The sequence below is a fragment of the Rhinolophus sinicus genome, linkage group LG11, assembly GCF_036562045.2.
Source record: "Rhinolophus sinicus isolate RSC01 linkage group LG11, ASM3656204v1, whole genome shotgun sequence".
NCBI lineage: Eukaryota > Metazoa > Chordata > Mammalia > Chiroptera > Rhinolophidae > Rhinolophus > Rhinolophus sinicus.
The window spans coordinates 25184668-25207471 of NC_133760.1; the positions used below are offsets into that span (position 1 = coordinate 25184668).

Consider the following 22804-nt stretch of genomic DNA (forward strand, 5'->3'; position numbering starts at 1 on the left):
TAACCCTGAAGTGCAACCAGCTTCAGCAGGAGCAAAAGCAACAGTGGTCACAGTGGGTACTGACCGTGGACCCTGCAGCTGTCTCAGCTGGCAGAGCCCCTGGCAAGAATAGGGGGACTTCGCTTGCCCATGAATCTCATCCATCAGGTAGGTACCGGTGACATGAAAATCACAGAGACAAATGAGATGAGAACTGTGGTTCCAGGCAGCATTGAACTTGATCTGAGCACACAGATGGTGCTCAACGGAGTTGACAGATCCCACCTAGGCTGACATGAAAGTGGGGAGCCCAGAGAGGAAGAAGCAGGGAGAGGGGCTTAGAGCCAAAGAGAAAGGCAAGGTAAAGCAACAGAAAGATGAACTCCGAGACCAAAATCCTGGGTTCAAATCCCATCTCTGACTTCTTCCCCCTCCCCTCCCTCCCCTCTCCACCCACTGCCTCATCCTTAAAATAAGGGTGAAGCCTTTCTGACAACACGGGATGCTGTAGAATATCCCTAGATTAGGAATTCTGATTGAGGTATATACAAAGGGCCATATATTTCATGTTTTGGTTAAGTGGAGAGAAATTGTAAATTTTGGGGACAGGAGGTCTCCTAAACAGGTACTCACACCCAATTCAATGCAGTACTTAAGTGTTAACTCGCCAATAAATTGGTGGTTGTTTTTTTCTCCCCACCCCACCCCCCTTGCACGTTCCAAGGACCTAAGGCTCTTGATGAAAAAGGAGGGATAATCCTTTCTTTGGTGTCTGTGATCAAGATCTATTTGGTAACCCACTCCTCTAATACTGCCTGTGCAGAGAAATAATTTCGGTTCCCCGTTAATTTGAGTATTGAACTGAAATTCTGCAGCTGCTTTCTGCCAAGCCTGAAAGCAGAAATTAATTTCAATGACCCAGGCGAGTGGAGGGGAGTTCTGTCAGGTAATTAGTCTTCGTCTCTGCTACTCAGGGCATATCACTGTGCTAATCCATACATAAACCCAGGCATTCCCTGAGTCACTGGCAATCTGCGGGGCTGTTTAAATACCTCTTGCTTGGGTTCACGGAGAGCAGGGACGTCTGCAGTGAAAGGGACCAAGGCTCCCTTTCATGTTCCCTTGCCTTCTACCTATTTAGGGCCTGTGGAATTAATGCAGCTGATTTACATGTTCTTTTCCTGTTTGATCCAGTCTGCAGTTGATTAAGTAGAGCTTGGGGTGGAAGAGGCGATGGGGGGAGGGGATCCCACACCTAGGGCTTTCTGACTTGCCAGTTTATTAATGAAAGAGCCACAAATATTGATAGCCCTGACACTACAAGTGCAGCAATTAAAGGGTTTGTCCTTCCAGGCTTCTAATTAAAAGGGAGGCTTTTTTTTCTACCCAGGATGGGTCCTATTGTCATAGTTGCATTGGCTTCAGGTTTGGGTTGGGGGCACCCCTGCCTTTTCCTTTTCGAAAATCTCCTGGAGGAAACTTAGACCTGAAAAAAACAAACAAAGGTGTGAAAAGCTTTGTTCTCAACTGGGGTCGTGCTGAATTCCAAGGAAAAGAAAGGTTTTCTGGAGAAGGCACCAGTTCACAAAAGCAGCCTGCCTACCCCATCCCTCTCCCAAGCACTGCTCTGTGCTTCAGGTTTTCTATGCATTTAACCCTAAAGGAAGGAAGTGGAAGGTGGTAACAAATTAAATAGCAGCTATGAGAGTGCCCTGAGCACTTACCAGAGAACTTCACCTCTGCTAGCACAATTCACCCTCAGAGCAACCATTTCACAGATGAGAAAACTAACGCTCAGCTCAGAGGAGGTCAGTGGCTGGTGGTGGTTCTTTCTGATCTGATGACATTCCTCCTGCCACTCCAGGTAACCGAACACTCAAAAGCTGGAGGGATGAGGCAGGTAGCGTGCCTGCTGGAAGCAGATGAGTTGGGAATATGGGATTTGGGGAGCTCTCACCCCATCTACAGGGGCAACCCCCACCGAGCCGCCTCCCTGCCTGCCAATGCTGCATGCCAGAATTTTAGTCCAGAATGACAAGCCTTTGGTGGCACTCTGATATTTCAAGAGCAGTCAGAAATCTGGGCCTTGAAGGGAAACTATGCCATAAATGATGTGAATTCATTTGATAACAAAGCTCACATTTGCAACTTCAGAGCCCGTCTCCAGCAGCAGCTTTGGAATCGCTAAGATCCATTTTTACTTTGTGTTTGTTTGTTGAACCTCTCATGCAAATGAAAATGACCCAGCTTTGTTTGACAGCTTTGCCATGTCACTCTGTCCCGGTGGTCACATGCTATAAACGGTCCCAGCACTATATGGAAATTTAGATGGGAACAAACTGTGATCCCAAAATGCTCTCTTCCTAGTCCCTCCGCAGTTGAAGTCAGATCCTCACTCTACCTTTTTAGCAGATCTCACTCCTCACCCAGGCCAGTCCCAGACAAACCAATTCCCTGCACCTAGAGTTTGGGGGGCCACTCCCCAACCCAACCTCTCCTGCCCAGGGGTCTTGAACCAACCCTGGATTTACTACCAGTTCAGTCATGAACCAACTATGTGAATTGGGCACTTTCTTCCCTCCTTCTATATGCCTCAGTTTTCCCACCTGTAAAATGGGAGGAAATTCTGACCTCACAGTTTTCTTGTGAGGTTCCTAAGAGATAATATAAGGGCAAGTTTGAGCACGGAGCCTATGTCCTGGTAAGGAGGCCGACCAGACTTAATCTTCCTGCACGCCTTCAGATCCAAGGTAGCCAAACCATACAGGCTCCAGGTTTGAGTTTCTTCCCCAGGACAATGAAACAAAACAATGATGACTGAGCACTGGAGAGCAAGCCAGTCTTTTCAGCTTCAGTTTTTCTACCTCTAAAGTGGGCTTTGTATGCCTCCCTCATAGGATTACAGGGAGATTATTAAAGGAAAGCAGGGCTGACAGTAGGCCAGCAAGAAACCAAACTCCCACTACCAACTTCCCAGAAGTCTTAATTCTCTTGCTTTATACTCATATCATTCAGGTTTTTTTTGCTTCAAAGTTACTATTTTTTTCATACTTAGAAGTAAAGCTTGGAAATGGAAAAAAATTTAAAACATGAATCTTCACAGGAGCTACAGGAGTGAAATCTCCTAATCATTTCTCATTTTACTGTGAATTCCTAGAAACGACAACATCCCCTCCCAACAGAGAGAGAGACAGAGAGAGAGACTTGACTAATAGAAAAGCCCTAATGCTCTAATGTATTTTATTGGAATCAAAAGTGCTCTCTCTTGCCTCTGACCCCCTCCTACCCTGCTGCTGGGGGCACTGAGGAAAGTCAGAAGCATTAGTCTGATGTCAAGTAGCACTGCCATCCACATTCTATGAGAGGCAATTGCAATTAACAAGGCCATTCAGAAAAGGCAGGTTCAGGCCAGACAAAGGGAGCACAGCCAGATCTTATCAGAACACAAGGCCAGCAGGTAGACCTTTCCAAGGCTGTTTACATAGGGGGGAAAAGAAAAAAACACACACAATGGTGGTGGAGGAAGAGCCGGTAGGGGAAGGAAAGCTGGACCAAGAGGGACCCAGGAAGGACAGGGAGTGAGATGAGACAGGTAACTGAGCAGGGAGGTTTAGACAAAGAAAGACAGACTCCTGAGCCCACCCTTTGGATTCAGATCCTGACCTTCCCCCTGGCTACTGAGGACAGGTGGGCAGGTCTCTAACCCCTCCAGCCTTGGTTGGCTTATCTGTGAAATGGGAGGAGTAACGATAGCTTCCTGTTTTTAAAATTGTCTTGTGAAAGAATGTTTGCAAAGCACTGAGGGCAGAGCTTGGTACAGGGCACTTACACTGAGAGAAGAGCTTGGCTTGGTGCGGGGGAAGAGCTATGGAGATGGAGGAGAGAAGCGGATTCTTCAAGCAAGCATCCCTGAGGGGAAATCAGGCTGCACAGAGGCAGGTGACCAGGTTGGAAGTGACTCCTTACCTATTTGGTGGAACCAGGCATGGGGAACCCCTAGGAGGGCAGTTCCTGGGTGCTGATACCAACTACACAGGTCTCTGTAAGCTCCTACCTGCTGGAAGGTGGGGAGACACACACTGGCGTAGGCTCTGGGCTGGGACAACAGTAGCCAGACCACAGTCTCCCCACCCATCGTTCCATTTTGACACCATCCCCTCCAAAATGCGTACATTTCTTTTCAAGAAGAAGGGCCCAAGCACCAGCTATAGGCTTCGCTCTGTGCCATTTACCAAGGAGCACCCCGCAAACCTCTCCAGCCCGCTCTTCTTTGTTTCTTTGCGATGACAATGATGTCAGGGATGTAGGAAGTGCGATTCCATAGGAAGTTCCAGAGAGACCTGCTTTCAAATGCCAGGTGGGCCCCATGCGTAACATGACCACGGAGCCCAGTCTGAAGCCTCATCTTTGAGGTCGAAGCAGGAATACATATCCTCACAGTGATAATTGTGAGCGTCAGCAGAAAATGGAGGGTGGCGGGTGTTGGATGGGCACTGTGTTTCATTCCAGCTTCCTTGGTGTGCTCTGGATGGACAGGCGCTGGCTGGCTTGAGCCTCAGCCTGTCTCAGACGGGCACGTGGCTCCTGTCTGGACCTGGGCAGACGAGGGGAACAAGTCCAAACCACACCAGCCTACTGAGCCAGATAAGGCTTCTCCCCAACACACTGGCCCTCAGACTGGTCTTATGAATTCTTTAAACGATCGCGCGCACGCCGGCACCATGAAGAAGTTATCTGAAGTAGCAGACAAATTAACTGGAGGTTGAATACTTGATCCTCTTCCAGAAACAAAAGCACAACGCTAGGGAAAGGGGGGGCGGGGGGGGCACTCTCCTCTCTATTTTTACTTTCCTAGCTAAGCTGCCTATTTTTGTTCACAGGCCTCTGTAATTGAGCACATACCTTACAGACCCTCTTAGAATTCCAGAAACTTGAGGCTAAAATATCCATTCATTTAAATGTTTTAAAGTTCCCGTGGAGGGAGAGAAAAGGGGGTCATTAGAAGTAAGCAAAAGGACTGAGAAGGGTGGGGGAGGAGGGCAGTGGCTTGATTTTCTATCAAGAAAAAAAATAATACACAGCAAAACCTCATTAAGTCGGTATCGGTTTATTCAAAAGAGCTTATCATTTGCAGTAACTATTCCCCAATCAACTGGATGCCTCTATTGTAATCTTCTTTAATGTTGAAAGTCTGATAATTAAATATATTAATATATCAGAGAGGCCAAACTGGGTTTAACCGAAGGCATGTGGTATTTTGCGTGATGTCTCTAAGTGTCCAGCAGAGCAATCAGTGCGTAGTAGGTATTCAATAACCCTTAGCTTCTTTCCCCTGCATTTTGTATTATCCGAGCTTTAATCTGGTCTATAATGTGTCTCGTCCTTATCAATAATAACACGTTTCCATTTTAATATACTACCTTTTATTAAACCGGAGCCACAGACTCTTAATAGCAAGGGCCTGACCAAAGCACTTGAATCGCTGCTGGAGCGCAGATGTCTCTCCTAGGAAAACACGGGCAGTGTTCCGCGGCCAGGATGGGACCGTCCATCCACCTTCGTGTTGGCAGCATGAGTTACAGGATTGTATTATCAATGCAATTAGGCCAGGCTCCCTCTGCACTTCCATGGCAGAGCTCTCAGCTCTGTACAATAAGAGGCACTTTCCTCTGTGACCTGGTTTCCAAACCATTCTTTTCCCCTAAAGTGGCCACCACTGATGCCTGCACGGAAAGGCCAACTCCTGAGTTTGGTCCACGCCTGCCACTCAGTGTTTCCAACGCGGGCACCCAGGTCAAGGGCAAGCAGACACTTAGTGTTTCTGACGACGGCAATGAGGCCGGCGCTGACGATCGTGACGTGGACCACCTTGCCCACGATGAAGGACACGGATGATGGCGACGCTGCTGGCTCGTACTGTGCCCTCACGGTGCTAGCTGCCGTGCGAGTGCTGTCTGAGTACTCCAGCATGTCAGCCTCCCGACATCGCTCTGAGGGAGACACTGCTAAAATCCCCATTTTGTAGATGAAGAAACTGAGGCTTAGAGAGGGAGAGTGACTTGCCCAAGGCCCACAGAAAATAAGGGGCCCACCAAGGACCCAGGTGTGTGACTTCTAATTCCCTCAAGTTACACAACATTAACCCTGTGTCTTTGTCGGCTTAGCTGCTATCACACGATACCACAGATGGAGTGGCTGAAACTACAGGCATTTATTTCCCATAGTTCCACAGGCTGGGAGTCCAAGATCAAGGTGCCGGCAGAGCCAGTGTTGGGTGAGAGTCTCTTCATGGCCTGCAGAAGGCCTATCCTAACCTGGCCTTTCCTCAGTGCGCGCGGGGTGGAGGGGGGAGGAGAGAGAGAGATCTGTCCTCCTCTTTTTACAAGGGCATCAATCCCATCATGAGGGTCTCACTGTATCGAAACCCAATCACTTCCCAATGGTCCCACTTCTAAGTACTATGACATCAGGTTAGGACTTCGGCATATGAATTTGTGGGGACACGATTCAGTATATAACAACCCATTTCAAGCTACTCTGTCTCCTCTCCAGCCTTTCAGGAATAGCTCATGAGAAGCCCCATCCTTACGCCCAGATGGGTGGTCTCAGAGGGCCCCTAGTCAGGATCTAAGGTTGTGTGGCCCAGATGCAGGTCCACTTGCCATCCCCCCTCAGTCCTCCTGGCCAATGGATTAAAGGAAATGCCAGGCATCCATCCAATAGGCGAAAGAAATACTTGAGGCTTAGATTGAAAGGGTTTCATACGTCTTATGTTGGTCACCCTGAGCCAGACCTCAACAAACCTGAGTCAGACAACTGCCAGCAGTAGGTACTGAGGATGGAGAGTAAGATCTGGGCATTAGACACGTTTAAATGTAAAAATCTAATACCATTGGGCGAGGTTTCCTACCTGTATGGTGGAGAAGTATGTATCGCAAGGACGTTTTCAGGATCAGAAGAGGAATCTCAAGTGAAACCATGGCACTGAGGCTGGCATGTTGTAAAAGCTTTATAATTATTAGTTTCTTTCCAGGCTCTTCCCTGCTCTGGGCCCTTTCCCTGCCTCTGTTCACAAATGCAACACTTACCCCACTCCCACCTAAACACGCACACAAATGCACACACACACACACACACACACACACACACACACACACACACACTCCAGCCTAGCACTGAACCTCTAAAACCACTGACCTGCAGCCTTGTTCCCTCTGTATGACGTTTATAAGCTGGACCCATTCCCACGGGTTCTAAGTCCCTACAACTTCAATGCTTCCACTTGCTCTCCCAATCAAAGAGCATTTTGGGTGCGTGAAGGAGTGGGTACGCGAAAGAGGTATTAGAAGGATGATTTAAACATCAAATATACAAAAACCAGAAGCCCATCATCCCCAAACTTAGGTATTTCAACATCCATTTGTAACGAGATACTTGTTATACGCTAAACCAGCTGCCAGCTCTTAGCTGACAATAATTTATGGTGTTCCTATTCCCCTGGGCACTTGTATTTTAAAGTCAGGGACTCAAAGACTCGAAAGACTGAATCTCTAATGGTAGAAATGTTCTTCCAAATGTAAAAAAATAGCCTGTGGTCATGAAGACTATGGCTGGGTCCTCAACATACATCTGCCCTGGCTCAGGAACACGGGCTCAGGAGCACTGGTAGGTGAGGTGACACATGTGGTACAACCCCCAGGGCCCGCTGTCAATCAGTCTGAGGGTTGCCTCTTTGGTTCCCCTGGGCAGGGGTGTCCAAACTTTTTTCAACGTTTCACCAAGGGTCATATGCAGTAAAACAACACATAAACAGCCGGGCCACTCACTAAAGGTGAAGTACGTATTGCCTCACCTGGTTTATTTAAGTAAACTAAATATATTTTTGGAATTTGCTGCAGGCCAATTAAAAATGGATTGCAGGCCATAGTTGGCCTGTGGGCCGCAGTTTGCACACCCCTGCCCTAGGAGGTCAGACCACCCAAACGACACATGGCCCTTCGGTTAGCAGAGCTGGAACAGTTCTCGACAATGAGAAACCTGAGAAAAACAACAGCAACCAAAACCTACACAGGAGAGTTCTTCCCTGCTCCCCTAGCTGACCTACATGTGCGTGGAAAGTGAAACAGGTCCCAGCCCCCTTTTGATGCCCTTGGGAACAGAGTCCAAGTGGCATCACACACCCCACGACCTTCCGAGTTCTCTTTATGAATCATACATAAAGTAGAGAGGCAGACGAGGCCAGCTCAACTCTGCACTTGACAGCAACACATAAAAGCACGCAGGAGGGAGCAGAAGTCGCTTTCTTGAGAAGCAGCCTTGCAGTGATGTGTTTATGAGAAGCGGGGGACCTTTGTAGTGGCATCGCTCAAGCCAGAAGCCCGTCTGTGTACTTGTCAGAAACCTGTACAATGAAAGGATGGAAGCTGGTGTCACTGCGTGTGTTCTGGAGAACACAGGAAGGGCATAAGCAGAGTCCTGAACTCAAGGTTCTGTTTTAAAGGCATGCAAAATGCAGTCACTTGCCCTGGCTTGTTAGAAAGGGCGGGGTTTGTGGGGGATAGAAAAACCTCTGAAATCAGATAGCCTTTCAATCAGTAGGTTCAATCCCCACTCTGTCCCTGACTACCTGAGTGACCCCACGGAAGGCATGTCAACTCCCCAGATCTCAATGTCTTCACTGTAGAATTAGGATGATAAACACTGGATCTCTCCTCCACATGACCCTTTGTTTCCCTTACACTCAGGGGGTGATCAGGCCAAAATATGGCCAAGTGAGCAAGTGGGTATCTCAGTCTGTTTGAGCTTCTATAACAAAGGACCACAGACTGGGTGGCTTACAAACAACAGAAACTGATTTCTCACAGTTCTGGAGGCTGGAAGTCCAAGATCAAGGTGTCGGCATAATTGTGTTCTAGTAAGGACCCTCTTCCCATTTCATAGCTGGTGCTTTCTCCCTGTGTCCTCACAGGGCAGGAGCGGTTAGGGAGATCTCTGGGGCCTGGCCCTTAAGGGTATGCATCCCTTTCAAGAGAGCTTCACCTTCATGAATTAAGCTCCTCCAAAGGCCCCACATCCTAAAACCATTATGTTAGGGGTCAGAATTTCCACACATGAATTGGGAGGGGGAACACTCATCGGACCATAGCAGCAGGGGAAGGAAGGGTCTTTCAGTGGTATGCTGAGGGCATCCCAGAGGTTGTATCAACACCGCCCTCCTTTTCCCCTCCCTTTCTGGATCTCCTTTGACCTACTCCCACCCTCCCCCAAATAAATAAATCACATCTGCAGCATGAGGAGTGGGAGAATCCAAGGCAAGGACTTAACAGTTGAGGTTGCAGACCAGCTCAGAAATGACCTCTACTACTCAGCATGCTAATCTCCTGTATGCCTAGTACTATGCTGAGTGCTTTAATGAATGATTCAAAGCACTCCCTTCCTTCCAAAATAACCTAGGAAGAAGAAACAGGTATGAACCCCATTGTACAGAGAAGAAAACACAGCTCAGAAAGATGAAGTAACTTTGCAAGTCATTTCAAGTGGTGACCCTGCTGAGCCCTAAAGGATGAGCAAGAATTAATTAGCTAAAGCAGGAGGGGAAGAGGGCTCCAGGCAGAGTCTGTGCAAAGGTCCTGTGACAGGAAGTGGGGGCTGGCAGGTTGGGAGAGGAGGGAGAGTGGGGTGAGGGTAGGCTGCAGACTGGCAGGGGCTTTGCAGAATCTGGTGAAGATTTGGGTTTTTATCCCAAGGGATCTGAAGATGGTGAAGGGATTAATCAGGGGGTGGAAAACAGGGTGGTGGCAAGGTCAGATTTCTATTTTAGAGAAATGAATCCAGCTTCCCCGTAAAGAAGGGCTTTCAAGAGAGGCAAGAGAAGACGCAAGATGCCAGTTAGGGATCTTACTGCTATAAATGGCACTGAGTTACAGATTCAGAATTCATCACACTGCTACCACGTGTGCTGCTGGGAGGCAAAGGAAGTTCAAACCTTATCAGTGATTTCTGTACCCCATCCCTTGTGGGGGAAAAAAAAAAAGACACAAGTGAAAATGTCTTCCTGTTCTTAGAGTCTTTTAAATGGCATAAGAACCCCAAAGGGAAAAGTCCAACATGGAAAAGCAAGCAGTAGTGCCCTTTGAAAAGTTTTAATTTTATTTTAACTTTGCTAAATCTACTTACATTCACATTTTGAAATATGTATGCACGATAAAACAGTGCAGTTATGGTCTATTGGGTTAAAAATCCACTTTTTGGAATGGGTTCAAGGGAATACTTATACAAAAGACCTGAGAATGGAAAGTAATTCTGCAGATAAAATAGAATGGAAACATCCCTTCAATATGCCCCTTGCAAGATAAATGCACAATGAGGAGGGGTCTGGAACCATCACTAATGGGAGGTGCAGAACAGCCGGCCTCTTAATCCCTCATGGAACCAGCTGGAAGGGAAACGCCTGGCTAGTTCTCAGCATCAACATTCATACTTTTCTAAGGGTCTCTCTTCTTCCTTTCATAATTCAGTTGAAACCAAGAAGATGACCCCCAATTTAAAACAGTGAAATTCCATGCTAGCGTGCACCTCACAAAGCCTGGGGTGCCCACGGTGTTTATTTTGCAAAGTTCCAGACAAAGAGAGCTAAAAAAAATGTTGGAATAAATCCATCAACAAACATTTCTGTGTAATTATCCTTGTATAGGGAGGCATACAAAAAAGGGAGAAAATATGGTTCTTATTCTGAAGGAGCGGGCACTCCTCTTAGGAGGGTGCTTCTCAGCTCATCAGAACCTCCTAGGAGCTACACAGAAATGCAGATCCCTGGAACCCACACTCCCACCCAAGCCTGGACCCGGCGTATCATTAGAGTGTCCATACAGGGCCTGGAAATCTGCATTTTAAGCACACAGAAGGGCTTCTGATGGGGGCTGGGATTTTGAACCACTGAATTGAAAAGAAAGAGAACCCGCAGGAAACATTAGCACCACGGAATCAGACAGGAGGACGAGGCCCTACTTAGCACATGGCCAGCCACACCAACCCAAAGTGGCCTTCCTTAGTCAGCAACCATGGCTGGTGGTCAAGCACCCAGCCTTGGCTTTCCATCTCCAACGAAGGACATGGGTTCTTTGGCGGAAGTTCATTCCATTGTAGGACAGCCATCTACTGTCCTCTGACAAGCCTTCGAAGAACTAGAGCTTCTTGCATCGTCCTAATTGTTGCCTCCCTTAATGTGAACGTTACGTCTGTCAAAGCTGTGGAAGGTGCCGAGCTTGTGAAAGCTGAACATACCTGAAATCACGGTCTACTCTATTTTGTCCCCTTTACCTGTCCAGGAACCATTTGGAAAGGAAAATAGAGTTAAAAGAGATGACACTCATGGTTTTGCTTCATGGTCCCACTTTCTTTCCTAAAACTTCAGAAACTGTGTATTTAATGATTTCTTCCAGATTTTTCGTAGGGATTAGCGTCAAGGTTATTTCTTTCATGTCTCTGTCAACTATTCTTCTCTCCCCAATCCCTACCCCACGTTTAGTCTTCTTTGTTTTTATGTGTCCAGTTCTGCCTCTTTCTCTTGTTTCTCTCCTTTTTCTCCACGGTTTTACTGAAATTTCCAACAGAACACCTGAGGTCTCATTGGTAACTTCTTTTTTTGGCATCTTGAGCCATTCCTCAAAGACTTGTAGCATCACAGAACATCAGGATTTGAAGGTTCCTTGGCCAAACCCTTCATTATGGAGGTAAAGAAATGAGGGTGCAGAGAGGACCCAGATCAAACTGAGATGCCCAGGCGGGGACTGAGCCGGCATTAGGACACAGGTGTTCTCCTTCTCAGGCTGAGTCGTTTGGACAGCCCGCCTTATTTGGGATTTGGAGACCTGGCTAGGTGGCCAGAAGGACTCTAAGGTTTATCCCCTCAGGGAGGTAGGGTGACAAACACACTAAGAAAGAGAGTGGCCTATAATAAAAGGTCCCTAAAACATGTAAAATGTTCAATGAGAAAGAAAAATCGCCCGCACTCCTAACTGCTCTAGTGTGGCTTTTATAAAAGAGGGAACGGTGCATGGAGGTGCCAGAAATCATGGCAGCATGCTGAACTTTGTGTATGCGTGTGGGATGGGGGAAGCAGGAGAAGGAACACAAACAAAACAAAAAGAAATGAAAACAGAAACAGAAATGAAAACACGCCTTACCACAATGGCCAGATGTCAAAAGGACACAGGAGCAGAGCTCCTGACGGCCAAACCGTTTAAGCAACAAAATAAAGTAGTATTGGATTATGATTCAAGTAGAAAATAAATACCCATGAGCCCACACTGATATAAATAAATGAGTGAGTACATTAATAGTGGGGGAGAAGAGACAAATCTCCCATGCAGAAGAATCCATAAATAGTTTATGTAGATAGTCTGCCTGCAAGCAGGAAGAGCGCAAATCCCCACCCCTGAAGTGTGGGCTACACACAGCGAATTCCCTCCAAAACAAACAATATGGAATGGATGGGGAAAAGAGTAACTGTAGTGGAGAAATGTGACAAATACCACCCCAGCCAGTGAAGGAGGTGATAAGTCATGCTGATAGTATGTGCCCTTGATAAGCTGTGATGAGAAGGACCCTTGCCCTCTGTGTCTTTTCCCCCAAAACCCAAACCCCAGTCTAACCATGAAAACAAACCAAACAAATTCCATTACTGGGGCATCTTCCATAATCCCTGGCCAGCATTCCTCAACAGTATCAAGGTCACCAAAGCAAAGAAAGTCTGAGAAATGGTCACAGCCCAGGGAAATCTAAGGAGAGATGACAATTAAATGCAAAGTGGGGTTCTGGATGGGATCCTAGAATAAGACACGGTCATTAGGTGAAAACTAAGGAAATCTGTATAAATCCTAGACTTTCGTGAATAACAATCTATTAATATTGGTACTTTAATTATAATAAATGTACCAAATAATGTAAGATGTTAATGATAGGGGAAGCTGGGTATATGGTATGGGGGAACTCTACACCATTGTCTCAATTTTTCTGAAATATCTAGAAACGATCAAGAACATAAAGTCTATTTAAAAAATAAAATAATTGTATGTGCTAAATGAAATACAAGACTAGTATATAGAAAAGCTTACGACATTCTAGAGTTGGATTGGGGGTTCTCTGAAGAGGGAGCTCCAGGGTCCCAGTTACCCTTGCAGGGAGCACCGTGTCCTGGGGAAGGGCAAAGCATGCGGCCCAGGGCAGGCCTGCTGGCTCCACGGCCTAAGGGGGGGAATGTCGCTGACCCTATAAAGCTGAGTTGTCAGTGGCTCCATCAGCACGACCTGTGATGTTCTCCAGCAACACACAGTAGCTCAGGAGCGGGAGCCAGCACTAGACCACTCGGGATCTGTGATGGGTAAGTGGCAACAAATCAAGGAGGTGGGGGCTATCCTAGGATGTCAGCAAGCACACCTTCCAAAGACAGGCTCTTGTTCCAGTGACACAGATGGAACTCAGGGCTGGCTGAGCCACCAGGCTGACTTTGCATGGGGCATGATGTCCCCACCTTTCAGGTTCAATGGAAAAGGCTTGAGTGCACAGCCTAGAGGTGAGTACCACCTTTCACAACCATGCCAGCATTCAAAGCTGTGTTCCTACGATCCTGTTCCTTTAGGCAAACGAATTCAAGCCAGAAATGGTGCGCGAAATGATACTTTTTTGTTCACCACTGTGCCTTTCTGCAATAAATAATTTCCAGTCAGGGTGCTAGAGAATTCCAAATGACAGACATATCATGTTCATGAAAGACAACTTGAAGAAAAATCTTTCTGCAATAAAACTGAGGGTCCCCCCCCTTCTTGGCATCCCAGCTTGCCATAGAAATGAGTGATTTTCTGAATTTCTGCCAACTTAGATGGTTCAGCATGCTATTAGATTAGTCTGTTTATACAGAAACAGCCAAAAATAGGAGACACACAGAAGCTATTAAAGATATTGTCCTGTGAGGGAAAGATTTGAATGGTTTTCTTACTGCAAGTGGGAAATAAGATATGAGTCAGTATTAATGTGATAAAGAAGTTAATGCGTTCTAAAGCAAACCATTGGTTTCTTCATCTTGTTTCAAAGGTGACAATAAAAGGAACATATAGACAATTATTTAGGGTTGGGTAACTATGGAAGGTAGTGAACACTTTACGCAGCCCAATTGGGCCTGCCAGTTAGAAATACTTCCCTTTTAGAAAATAATGCTAGGACCCAAAGGGAATTTTCAAAGGGAAAAAGGTTCCAGGCAAAAAAATACCCAAAAAAGCAAAAAAGCAAAAAAACAAACAAACAAAAAAGAACACCAGATTAAATAAATATATAAATAACCCAAGGTTTGTGAAATTCCAATTTCACTTCCCCCTTTGGCTTGCTCTGTCATCTCATGGAAATTATAAGACCTCTAAGGTCAATGTGATTCAAAACTGAGGACTTCTATTGAGTTCTACCTGCAAGACGCCGTGGCGTCTTCCTTCCCTCATCTATAAAGTGGATGGCATGACCTATACCTTGAAGTCACCTCGTTTTTCCTCAAGAAGGCACGAGACGACATATGGAGGAAAGGCCATGCCACATTCTGTCCACGTGAGCTGCTGTTGACAACTTCTTAGGAGACACATGGGACTCTCTGTAAGTAGAAGTGTGTCCAGATACCCATATGATATGGAGCTCAGGACTATATGGTATACGCCTCTTGGTTCACAGTTGGAAAATCACAAAGATATAGAGAGCTTTCCACAAAATACGTATTTCTCATTGGCAGAATTTCTCTCCTTGAGGTTGTAGCACTAACAGCCCCACTTCCTTGCTGTCTCCTCTGGGCCATGCTCAGCTCCTGGAAGCCAGTTCCTTGCCACATGGCCCCTTGCAGCATGGCGGCTTATTGCTGCAACGCCATCAGCGGAGTCTCTCTGATGTCAGTCTCTCTTTACGGGCTTTCATCTGCCTAAGTCAGGCCCACCCAGGATGATCTCCCTTCCTATTAACTTAAAACCAACTGAATTGGGACCTTAATTATACCTGCAAAGTCACTTCACTTTGCCATGTAGTGTAGCCTAATCAAAGAAGGGACAGTCCCATCATCATTTTCGTATCCTACTGGTTAGAAGCAAGTCACAGGTTTGGCCCACACTCAAAATGACGGGATCGTACCAGGGTATGGATGCCAGAAGGTGGGAAATCACTGGGCCTACCTTAGGATGCCTCTGCCAAACAGAGGAAGAAAACACATGGTTTCACTTCTAAAGAAAATGTCATTGTAGTGTGGTCAGAATTACTTCACTTATGAGTGGGAGCTTATAATTTAGGTGCAGGGGGAAAGGAGGGGAGAGAGAGAGAGAAAAAAAAAAAAATAAAGCCACATATTTCTTCCAAATCATCAGATGTTTTCCATGGGTGCTCTAGAATTACCTGTTGCCAGGTATTATGCAATAAAATACAGGTATGCTTACAATGTATAGTAAAACTTTAGCAGCTGGCGACAGGGCAACCAAAACCCTCCTTTGACCAGTGCAACAATGGGCATGGACGTCCAGGAGCATGAAAGTATCAAGGAAAGCCAAAGCAAGTTCAAAGGCAAACCTGCCTGTAGTTGTGTGAAAGGCCAGAACAGCACAAGCTTCAAGCAGGACAATGAATAATCGAATGGGACATGCCAGCCAATAAAAGCCAAATTTGGAGAACTCCAGATACAAGAAAAATAGACACATGTCTGGGTAGAAGAAGAATGAAAGCGGAAAGAAGAATAGAATAAGCAACCCCAGGAAGGAAAGAGAAATCAGTCAATAGGAGAGATGAAGCCGAGAGGCTGAGAAAAGGAGCTGAGGGAGAACATGAAGCAAATTTCATACTTGGAGGACTTGGGTGGTGGTGAGAATGGGGTCACGGAGGGGCAGGAGCAAATGTAGCCATCAGTTAACTGGAAAGTTCAGTTAACCAGAGTGACATGCCACCAGGTAAATAAAATTCCACTGAGCTTGGCAGCCCTAGTCTGGCCATTAACTTTAATGTTTTTCAGAAGCCCAGCACTTTCACAGGTGTGAGTTAAAACCATCTGGTTTCTGTGCTCTACCCTGCCTGTTAAACCCCAGCATCTTCAAAGATAAATTGTGGACTGAGAGGGGAGTGAGAGAAGAGACAGGAGGTAAAAGGCTTTACCACACGCTTAGCCTTCACCAGGAGCCTTTGAACAACCTTTGAATGGGATTATTTTACTTCGAAATTGCAATGTAAAAACTAAAATATGGTGAGATGTGTTAATACTCAGAAACAGAACCTGAGCAAATAAATGGCTCAAAAACAAAATCCCAACCAAATAAATACAGTATGTGGTAATCCCGACATAATAAATGGAAAAAAAAGAAAAGAAAGAAAGAAAAGAAAGAAAGAAAGAAAGAAAGAAATAAACGTAAGGGGAAAATCCATATCCAAAAAAATGTCCTTACAGTAGTGGTGTTTATAAGTTTGACACAGTTACAAGTAGAGTTTACCAGAGAGTATTTCCTTGCAAATACCCATATGCATTTTGCCAATACGAGAGTGTGAAAAAAAAGTTCTAAGTATATTTCTTGAAAATCAATTCTTGTGTAGTACAAGTACATCAAGAAGCAGGAAGTACACTAATAAATATTAAAATGTGACACATGCAAACTTGTCGGAAGACAAGAGTCCTGAACACATGTGACAGGGGACAAGAAACTGTCGCACACTGCCCAACGTCTATGTCTAGAGAAGACGTTTGGCACAGGCACTTCGGCCATTAAGGCAGCTACTTTCTCCCTTCCAGAGACAAAGCTTGAGCCTTGAAAGTCCCAAGATCCCTGCTTCCTTCCAGTTGACACAGAAAGTTCTACACAAGACTGCGTGAAGCAAACTCGTAAAACACAGGGCACTCTGATTGATTGGAGGTGCTACCCAGAGATACCAAACCCAGGCCATAAACAGTTCTTAGCAGAAAGCTCTCTGAAAATCCCCTTCAGCATCTCAACACCCATCTCTCCTAAATATCCTATTAAAGTAGCCTGATGTTACCTAGTTAGACCTGTTCTTTCAATCCCATATTCCACAGAGGGAAAGGCATATGTACTAGTCTCTATTTGTCCTTTTCATCATTGGCAAATAAGTGTACCATCTTGCTCAGCTGTGTGTCTAATACTGTCCAAGGTATTCTAAATTCATTATTAACCACAGATTGTATCCACAAATGTGACGAAAGAAGAAGCTGAGATGAGAGATTAATCTGCCTTTTCAGTGTCCTGTGGTTGTTGAGAGTAGAGCTGGATTTAAAGGGATCCAGATCAAGATAAGGCATACTATGGAATTTCCAGTTATAAAATAAATAAGTCACGGGGATGTAATGTACAACATTGGGAATATATTCAATAACATTGTAATAATGTTGTATAGTGTCAGATAGCTACTAGACGTATCATGATGACCACTTTTTTAGGTACGCAGATGTTGAATAACTATGTTGTACACCTGGAACTAAGATAATATATGTTAGCGATACTTTAATAAATATTTTTAAAAGAAAAACAAAGATAAGGCATACATTTTTTCTACTGCAACCATTATCTCTCTGCTTTTATATTTAAAAATTGAACCATATTACCAAGGTTAGGAATTGCACAGCAACAGTAGACAGTAGCTGGAAGGGGACCTGGGAGGGCTGCTGGAGTCTGGAATGATCCTGTGTGTGAATGTGGATGCTGGGCACTCATGCGTGTGAGAGTGTACAAATTCACTGAGGTATACATGTAAAGTGTGTGCCCCTATTCTGCTTATTTTTATATCTAAATAAGAAGTTGAGAAAACTTCAGTGAGAGGAGCCTAGATAAGGTCTCTGTGCCTGCAGCAACACAGAAAGTTGTGTGTGACTCTAACTCCAGGCCTCTTACTTGGAGAAAATCCGTGTTGAGCATACAGGAGGCAGCAGTGAAAAGCTTGTTAGCTGAATGTTCAATCATGGACCAACTCACGGCACAGGGAAGTGACTCTGGGCTTTCTTGTCTCCCTCTTGGTTCTGTCCTGGGATGGGGGGGCTCTCTCATGGGTATTATACACATTGCAAGGAGTAAAGCCATTCTGTGTTTGTTTCTGGCACTAAATACCGAATCTGTTAAAAAAAAACGGTCTGTTACAGGATGAACTGTGTACCTCCAAAATTCATGTTTAAGTCCTAACCGCTAGTATCTCAGAAGGTGACTGTATTTGGAGATAGGACATTTTAAAGAGGTAATTAAGGTAAAATGAGGTCATCAGGGTGGGCTCCAATCCAACTTGTGTTCTTAAGAGAAAGGAGATTAGAACGTAGACACAGAGGGAAGACCCTATGGGGACACAGGGAGAAGACAGCCAGCTACAAGCCAAGGAGAGGGGCCTCAGAAGAAACCAACCCTGCCGACATCGTGATCTCAGACTTCCAGCCTCTGATCAGTGAGAGAACATTTTCTGTTGTTTGAGCCGCCCAGCCCGTGGTACGCTGCTGTGGCTGCCCTGGGAAACTGACATAAAAGGTCCATAATGAAAACTGCTTCAGTGCTTTCCTAGTTGAGATGGAAAGTGTTTAAGAGCGAGGCTTGTGGAGTCAGGGACACTGAGGCTTGAGGCCCTGCGCTGCGTAGTGGCCTTGGGACAGTCATTTCACGCTTCCATCGTCGACAAAATGTAGACAGTCACAACCTCAAAGGCTTGTCATGAAAATTTAATTAGGGAATGCATGAGTGGTGCTGAACGCTCGTCTGTCTGGCTCAGTAGGGGCTCAATACTATTAGCGGCTAATGTTGTTAATATGATGATGATAACATGAAGTTTAAAAAAATCCCTGTCTGACTCACAGTTTGTGATAAAGATGAGTCTTGTGCAAAAGAAAAGGTGCTACACAAAGGTCAATTAATACGCTGACAGAAATGTCAAAATATAGCAAAACAGCTTCTTTCCACCACTGAAACAAACATTTCCCGAGTGGCTGGGATATGTGAGGCACTGTGCTGATGGGCCAATGGACGTGGAGCCCACGATGACACAGAGAGCACAGTGTATGCACGTGGATGGCCTGGAATTGGGCGGGATGGGGTTGGACCCACGGGGGAGGTGCAGGTGCGTGGGAGCACGAGTTCCGGCTTGGGGACTGGGAACACGTCTTAGGGATTCTCGCCCAGGGAGCTCACAACACACACGACACAAGCCCAAGAAGGCCATGGGGCCTCGTCATGTGGCTGCTCACGTGCGCCACCTGTGCTCACGCCGAGTCATTGCGCCGAGCTTCCAAAACGAACGGATCAATTCCATGCAGTCATTGGGCCAATCGGCAAAGCCACAAGTCTGACCACTTTTTTAAACTGAATTGACCAGTGAGCTCAGAGAATTGAACAACATGACCAGACTATTTATCTGGCGGTGTACATGTTAAAAAGGTCTGCCAAGGTTGCTCAGATCATCACGCTGGATTTTGTCTCTTCTCAGATGGTATCCACTATCTTAAATTTGCCCCTTGTTTAAATAAAACAAACATCGAATAGCATCCTACGTGCTTATATAATTAAAAAAAAAAAGCTATGTGTATGCGAGTGTCTGTGCATGCATGGGCGTGCATACACACTCCTACAGAGAGCAGACAACCCCCACTAATATCTTCAGCAGGCTGTGGGCTCCCATAAGGTCGAGAGCAGAGGATTCTAGATGGGGGTGAGGAAGCTAACTAATGTTAGTTTCTTGAAGATTCCCCTACTGGTTTCCTAACACAGTATTTCTTCCCTGCCTCCCTCTCTCCCCCCCTCATTTCCTTTCAACACATATTTTTGAAACTATGCACCAGGTCCTGGGATATGGAGAACAGAGCGAATGCGGCCCATGGCTCAGAGGACCGGGGTCTGCGGCAGAGCCCAGAGCTCAGTGTCTCCCATTCATTAGCACGTGCTAGAGTGGACATGCCCTATCTGAAAACAGGCAAGGGACACAGGAAGTGCGCAGTCCTTCCATGTTTCTGTAATGTTATAACTGGGCCTGTCATCTTCCAAAAAGGGTGGAAATCCAACATTTAAATTGAACTAAACATATAAAACTTGTAAACATGATTTTACGACAAGCATCACACAAGAGAGCCCCCAAACTCAGCACACACTCCCTTTTTCCGACTTGCCAATGCATGAGCCTCACCTTCCAGCAAGATTAGGGCAGAACTGTGTACAACAGCCAGCCCAGAGCAAAGGATTAGTAAACACGTGTTGATTGATTAAACTAAGCATCACAAAGAGCTATGGAAAAGAAAAAGCTAAGACTGCAAGTAAAAGACAACTGTGCCAATATTTCTGGGGTGTATATAAAATACTTCAGGGTGGAGCCTGCTGTCGGTACCCCAACCCTGCCACACCCAGCCTCAGTATCAAGGAGACGGAGTCCCTGGAACTGAACTAAGGTGGACGGAGGTCCTTCATCTGCCATGCACCTGTGTCCTGTTTGGCACAAAGACCCGATGCTTTCCTGAATTCAAGAGATTGGCACTGATCGATGTTGGGTCAATTCCCCAGGGTCGGCTTCAGGAATGATGTGGAAGCAAGCCACGCAGGAGACACCACATAAGCAGAGTGTTACGTGCTGGCCCAGACAGCCTGTCCCCTCCACCCCAGCTAGGGAAGGTACAGGGGATGCCTCAGGGCCCCAGCCTGAAAGGCAGCAATCCGGACTCACCGTGAAAGGTATGTTGAAGATATTACAAGCATGATTTTAGTAATAAGCAAACCATCCTGCTGCTTTGTGCATTTACCCAGTGTGAAAGCTGGAAGGGACCCTATGAAACCCAAAAATGTCTGAACATGGAAAGTTCTTTCAATAACTATTTAGTAGCAAAAGCTGTCTAGAGCTGACTATGTTATTTATCTTACTGAGTGTGAATATACACTAATTTGGATGCAGAGATATTCATGTGTTTAATTACAAGGTGCCGCCCCCAGGGGTGTTATATCATATAGGGTTCAGCAAACTTTCTGTACGGAGCCAGATAATAAATATTTTAGGCTTCGTAAGCATATGGTCACAGTCTTGCATACTCAGCTCTGCCACTGTAGCTGAAAGCAGCCATGGATAACATGTAAACAAATGAATGTCGCTGTGTACCGATAAAACTTTATTTATAAAAAGAATCCTCACGCCAGGTCCTGGGCTATAAATTTGCTGAACTGTATACTGCACAGAATGTGCAGTATTATCACCTTCCTACATTTTGAAAAGTTCTGAAACTCATCTGGCCCCAAGGGTTTCACACCAGGCGGTGTGGGTCTTGTACCTCCAATTTTGGAAAGCATTCTCGTAGGGAAGTTCTTTCAAGCAGCTAGGACTTTACACGTATTCCAATCAATGCTTTGCTAATCTTCTTAAGCAGTTTTTAGTCATCCACTGTAATTCTTGCACAGCAACCACAGTGGTGATTTCAACTTAAATCTGGAATTCAGACGTGTTGAACTAGTGGAGAGCATGTGCTATGGTCAAATTCCACAGGATGACTTGCACACAGGTTTTGCAGGGAGAGAAGGGTGAATGCCCCTTTTGAGAGTGCAGGAAATTGGGAGAACAGCAATTTTCCCAAAGGTAGATTTTCCTGATGACCCTCACAGACGTCCATCTGTTTTCATGAAGACCCCTTAGAACAGGGAGATACTCGAGCTGTCCCAGGGTCCAGATGGCCAAGCGTGACACAATCACCAAGATGGTAGGGAAAACACTGGGGCTTCGATGCACCGGGGTTTCCAGAAGAGTGATCCCTGCTCGAGCTCCTGAGGGTCTGGCACTGTTGGGAGAATCAGGAGATGGGCCCTGGGCACAGACATTGATGTGGTCAGGGGTGATGGGTATCAGCATCAGAGCAGCTGATGAGGTGTCCTCAAGTGTCTTTGTGGACAACAGAGAGTAGAAGGCCTCACATGAGAGAAGCTGAAGATGGAAACCATGCATTAGTGAAGAGCTGTGTCTCCAAGAGCTCACAGAGACCCCTCTTGGGGAACCCAGAAGTGCTGGATGGGGTTCTGAGGACATAGGTCACAGATTCGCTAGTGGTGAGGGGCATAAGGCGGTGAAATACAGGCTCAGAAATAACTCCATAGCTTCTGGAAAAAATGAAACATGCGCTGATATGTGCTAATTCTTGAACACTTGTGCTATCCCAGGTACTGTGCTGAGTGCCTTCCAGATGGTGATTCTAATCCTCGCGGCAACCCTGCAAGGTTAATATCGGTGAGAAAGCTAACGTCAGCTCACATGCCTGCTCTGTCGGTGCAGAATGAAGGCTGCACCCCAGCTGCCTCTGATGCCTACTGTAACAGACAGATGGGTGGACCCTCCAGCATAGGACAACTTGTCAAATTACTGGGCGCAAAGAGTCTAACCTCAAAGTTTTATCTTCTTTAGAAAAAGCACCCAAGTAACTTTACCATCCTTCACATACCATCCAGGGTCCTTGCAGATGTTTCTAATTTTCGTCTATTTGGGCATCTTTGCCGGCATCACCCTTGGGACACAGTGCTCCCAAAGGAACACCTGATCACCATGTAAGGGCTGACCCATGAACAGTGGCTGACACACGCTTTCTGACTATTACCTGTATTTGCCAAGACTGTAAAGAATTACAAAGCACATGCCAGGAGCTTTCCAGGATCCAATCTGCTTGGGAAGTCTAAGTCTTCAGTAAATATATGTTGGATCTTCTTGATCCCACCTGTGCTGGCCTGTATTATTATTCTCAGGTATTTGCTGCTCTACCTGTCTGTCTTCTGACTTGGATGAGTGATTTGCTTTGGCCAGTGGAATGGGAGAAGGAATGCTA

General features: G+C 45.9%; 1 protein-coding gene across 3 annotated transcripts in view; it reads right to left on the reverse strand.

Annotated features, from left to right (window-relative positions):
- Positions 1–22804, reverse strand: part of WWOX (WW domain containing oxidoreductase) — a 913630-nt gene that overhangs the window by 470451 nt on the left and 420375 nt on the right. The window contains exon 9 of one of the 3 annotated variants that reach the window (XM_074314544.1): positions 8255–8380. The exons of the other annotated variants lie outside the window; for them this stretch is intronic. Within the exon in view, the coding sequence (XP_074170645.1) occupies positions 8345–8380 (36 nt within the window). The 3' untranslated portion in view covers positions 8255–8344. Of the gene's footprint in view, positions 1–8254; positions 8381–22804 lie in introns of those variants that run through there. 3 annotated transcript variants of the gene reach the window in all.